This window comes from Alosa pseudoharengus, unplaced genomic scaffold, assembly GCF_046254945.1.
Source record: "Alosa pseudoharengus isolate Yale_2024_CS ecotype anadromous, Long Island Sound unplaced genomic scaffold, YU_APseudo_1.1 YU_APseudo_1.1_scf_12, whole genome shotgun sequence".
In the NCBI taxonomy this organism is placed as follows: Eukaryota; Metazoa; Chordata; class Actinopteri; order Clupeiformes; family Clupeidae; genus Alosa; species Alosa pseudoharengus.
Genome location: NW_027468587.1, coordinates 8,980,767 through 8,985,766, shown reverse-complemented (window position 1 = coordinate 8,985,766; position 5,000 = coordinate 8,980,767). Strand labels below are relative to the sequence as shown.

General features: G+C 51.2%; 1 protein-coding gene across 3 annotated transcripts in view; it reads right to left on the bottom strand.

Moving 5' to 3' along the window:
* Positions 1–5,000, bottom strand: part of cadm4 (cell adhesion molecule 4) — a 139,227-nt gene that overhangs the window by 9,027 nt on the left and 125,200 nt on the right. For 2 of the 3 annotated variants that reach the window (XM_076280026.1, XM_076280025.1), the window contains one exon: positions 397–480. The exons of the other annotated variant lie outside the window; for it this stretch is intronic. In XM_076280026.1, the coding sequence (XP_076136141.1) occupies positions 397–480 (84 nt within the window). The remainder of the gene's footprint in view (positions 1–396; positions 481–5,000) is intronic. 3 annotated transcript variants of the gene reach the window in all.

Genomic DNA, 5,000 nt, shown 5'->3' with positions numbered 1-5,000 from the left:
GAAGAGTGTGTGTGGGAGAGGGAGAGTGTGTGTGGGAGAGGGAGAGTGTGTGTGGGAGAGGGAGAAATGGGGATCAATATTTGGTAGAGTACAGACGGAGAGGCAGAGGTGAGGAAGCACACCAATCTGACTTCCTGTAGAATGTTACAATGAGGAGGATCCACAGGAGGCAGAGAGAAAGAAAGAACAAGAGAGAGAGAGGGAGAGAGAGAGAGAGGGAGAGGGAGAGAGAGAGAGGGAGAGGGAGAGGGAGAGAGAGTGGGGAACGAGTGCTGGCTGGGGCCATGTTGAGTGGGTAGGAGAGAGGGATGTAGGTCTTTGTGATTGCCATGGAAAAGAATAAAGAGGATGAAGAGGAGGAGGATGAGGAAGAGGATGGGGGGAGGTCTGACTTACCTTTGGGCTCTGGTGCAAACATGGTGGTTAGGGAGGTTGGGATGAAGCTGTCAGGGATGGAGGTGGGTGCAACAGTAATGTTCTCTAGCACACACAATGGTAATGAGATGCGTTAGAAGGGAAGCCACAGAACAGGGACACTACACACTACACACTACACACTAGCACCTTTATAACAAAAGCAGTAAATATTATGCATGCAAGCTTGAACACACCGTGTGTGTGTGTGTGTGTGTGTGTGTGTGTGTGTGTGTGTGTGTGTGTGTGTGTGTGTGTGTGTGTGTGTGTGTGTGTTTACCTACATGTGAACATACACAAGTGTATTTCTATGGAAAATGAGAAACGAGTGTGTATGTGCATGTTCACACATCGGTGAAAATGTTTATTTGCCTGCTCATGGATGATGTATAAGTGCACTGATTGCATATATGCCTACAGTATAGTCTATTGGTGTGTGCACAAGGGAGCCGGTGCATGTGCATGTATATGTATGTGTTTATGTGTTTATGTGCTTGTGTATGTGTTTATGTGTTTGTGTACATGTATGTGTTTATGTGTTTGTGTACATGTATGTGTTTATGTGTGTACATGTATGTGTTTATGTGTTTGTGTACACTGTACAGCATGTGCATATTTGTATGTGGGGAGACGCCATCTCTCATGGTAAGCCTCCTTTACCTTTCTCGTCTCCTCGTGCTCATTCCTTCTCTATCTCCATCTCCTCTCCCTATCCCTCCATCCTTCCGTAAGATCATCCATCTCTCCCTCCTGCACCTTCCTCCCTTCCCCCATCCTCCCATCCTACACCCCTAATGTCAGCGGTACCCGCCTCTCCCTCCTCCTCCTCTTCCTCCTCCTCTTCCTCTCCCTCCTCCTCCTCCTCCCACTGTCGACCTCTTACCACTACTCCACTGTCTCATCAGTATGGTAGTCTAGTCTGTGTGTGTGTGTCTGTGTGTGCGTGTGTGCCTGCGTGCATTTCTATTTATTTATTCAGCAGACGCTCTGATCCAAAGTGACTTGCGCTGATTTCATACATGTTCCAGGGCCTCCCGAGGGAGCTGAGCCACACTTCACAAACCACAGTAAAGGATTCATTTAATTGCTCGGATGTTAGATATACCATGTGGGTGTTTATGGGTACATTTGCTTCTATGTGTGGGAGTGTGTATATATACTGTATCTATGTGTGTGTGTGTGTGTGTGTGTGCGTGTACTGTAAGTATATATGTGTGCATGCTTTTAAATCAAACACAGACTTGTACACAAACAGCACTCTCCTATATTAGGTCTGTATTAGGTCTCTATGAATTGTGTGTGTGTGTGTGTGTGTGTGTGTGTGTGTGTGTGTGTGTGTGTGTGTGTGTGTGTGTGTGTGTTTGTGTGTGTTTGTGTGAGAGGTCGGCTGTTTCCATCCAGGTGCAAAATGAATAGTGGGTCTCAGTTATTAAAGGGCATGGACTAATCTCGCCTGACCACGGCAGCTTCACCTGTAGCAGACGATAAATGACCACACATCAGCCTCCTCTCTTCCCCCCATCCATTCCTCCTTTCCCCCCCCTCCCTTTACCCCCATCCATTCCTCCTCTCCCCTCCTCATCTCTTCCCCCAATCCATTCCCCCCTTCCCCTCCCCTTCCCCCAATCCATTCCTCCTCTCCCCTCCTCTCTTCCCCCTCTCCTCCTCTCCCCTCCTCTCTTCCCCCAATCCATTCCTCGGCACCCCAATTTCCTCTCCTCCGAAATATGAACATCACCCCCCTCCACCCACTGCCACTCCATCCCACATCCCCTTCACCCTTCTTCAATCACTCCTCTTCCTCCCTCCCTCCCTCTCTCTCTCCATTATCCCGTTGCTTACTGCTCCTAGCGCTCACTCCACTGAATAAGAACGGTTTTAATTAAAAAGCAGGCTCCGAGGAGCGTGAGCGGAAACACATAAAGCGCCCGTGTTATGCCGTAATGGTGCTCAGCTCTGCTTTTATGGCTCCGACCGGGAAAGGGAGAGGTGAGGTGAGGTGTGAGCGTGTGTGTGTGTGTGTGTGTGTGTGTGTGTGTGTGTGTTGGGGTGGTTGGGGGGATTTGTGAAGGTCAGAGGTGGCTGGCGGAGTGCTTGGTTTTGCCCGCTGATCTAATGCGGCTCCGTGGGTCAGATCGCGGCCACGGTCAGCATGTCCGAGACCGCGACGAGTAGAGACTAGTGCGGCGGCGTTCCCAGCGATGGCGACCGACGGGTCAGAGGTCGAGAGGGCATCTCCCAGGCCTGCCGGTCCAGGGGCGCAGCAGAGCTCATTTTCCCGCCGAAATTATCATTCCGTGTGCATGCGTGATGCTCTCGCTCTCGCCTGCCTGACCCCGGCTCAATGGCTGAGTCCAATCTTTTTTTCCCTCCTTTCTTCTCCTTCCACTCTTCCACTCTTCTGTTCCCTCTCCTCTCCTTCCATCTCGGCCGCTCTCTTGTGCGCCCTTAATTAGGTGCCTGTGCTATTCCTCCCAATTAGTGGCACAGCTCATTACGGCCTAGACAGACATCCTTCTCCACTCTTCCCGAAAGCACTACTACTTCTCCCCTCATCCATCTCTCAATCCCTTTTGTATTCTCTCTCTCTCTCTCCCTCCCTCCCTCCCTCCCTCACCCTCTCTGCCGCCACTCTGTTCGTCTCTCATGCAATTCGATTCTAATGGGCTTTATTGGCACTGCAATCTATCCAGGCCGCTCGGGAGCGTTCTGTTACACAAGCAGAGCCTTTGGGGGTGGGAGCCAATGGGGGGTGGGGGGGAGGGGGGTTGTTTACAACACTCTATCAAAGCAACACTCTCACTTAGTGGAGAGACCACAGGGGAGAGGTGGGCTCGGAGAAGGAATCAGCATCCGAAGTAGAGGGTGGGGTGTGAGGATGTGCCACACAGAGTCAAAGCTGGGCTTTCTCTCTTTCTCTCTTTATTTCTCTTTCTCTCTTGAGTTTCATTCTCTTTCAGTAATTTCTTTCTTTCGGTAAATTCTCTCTCCTCTTATTGTGCCTTCTCTCTCTCTCCCTCTCTCTCTCTCCCAAGCCAGAGTTCTCCCCCAGATATTTTGCGCTGCTCACCTTGCTACACTACATACGTCGGCAGCTTTAGACAGACACAGCAAAAGGACCTGTGACAAATTGCCTGCGTTTTTCCCCTGATTTTGCACTTCACGCTCAATCCAAACGACAAAGTACCTCTTTCTCTCCGCTCACTTTTCTTTTCTCTTCTTTTTTCCCCTCCTCCGCCGAGGAGATCGCCCTGGCCACAAAGAGCCGCTTCAGCCGCAGAGCCGTCACAGTGATTCGCAAAACTGCTGAGTCATCCGCCCCCCCCACCCCCCACCCCCCGTCGTGCACCGAGCACTCTCGCGCGCGCCCAGACCCACCGTCAGCCATTTTCCGCCCCCTCCCTTCACCCGATGGACGCCGAGGCTGCTGGGATACCCAGGGCTGCGGTGCCAGGCTAATCCCCCATTGACAAGCCTCAAAGTGCACGTTAACCTGTCTGTGGCCCCTGGTGGCCTCCCTCGCTCCACCTCTCCGCTCCACCTCTCCTGCAATCCCATCTCTACAAGTCTTCCTTGTGCTCTCTCTCTCTCTCTCTCTCTCTCTCTCTCTGTCTCGCTCTCTCACTTTCTATTGTCCTTCGTTGTTTCCCACGTCTTTAAGCTGAAAGCACACATAGACACAGACAAAGTCGGACCTCCTGGTAAGTGGTCTGACCTTTTGCTCACCTGGAGCGAGGAGGTAAAATAAAGCGGTGTGTGTGTGTGTGTGTGTGTGTGTGTGTGTGGGGGGGGGGGGGGGGGGGGGGGGGGTTAAGAAGCGATAGAGACAGGGAGCTCTGATGTGGGAGGGGATTAAGACTGGCAGAAAGCGAGAGGAATACAAACCCTGTCTGACGAGGGCTCGTGTTTTAACGACAGAGATAAGAAGAGAGAAAAGGAAGAGTGGGCGAGAAGGGCACAGGCAAGAGAGAAGAAAGAAACAGTCAGAGGACAACAAGAGAGAGAGAGATAGAGAGAGAGAGAGAGAGACCAAAAAGTTAGAGAAATAGACAGAGAGAGAGAGAGAGAGAGAGAGACCAAAAAGTTTGAGAAATAGACAGAGAGAGAGATAGAGAGAGAGGGAGATAGACCAAAAAGTTAGAGAAATAGACAGAGAGAGAGATAGAGAGAGAGAGAGAGATAGACCAAAAAGTTAGAGAAATAGACAGAGGGAGAGAGAGAGAGAGAGATAGATTAAAGGAGAGAAATAAGAGGAAACGCAAACTTTAGGAGAGCGAGAGAGCAAGAGAGAAAATGATATGGACAGATAGAGAGAGATGAAATAAACGAATAGGAGTCACCAAGTAGAGGAGCAGCAAGCGAGTGGGAGACGGAGGATGTGGGAGGGGGGTTACCGTGGCAGCAGCCGTGGCGCTGGCGAGATGAAAGGTGACATTCCCGCCCACCTGCGCTCGCTTGACGCGGGGACTCGTTACACATGCGTTTGATGCCTGTCATCCCGTTAGGGGTGTGCGTGTGTGAGTGCGCCCGTCTGTATGTGTCTGAGTGTGTGTGTGTGTGTGTGTGTGTGTGTGTGTGTGTGTGTG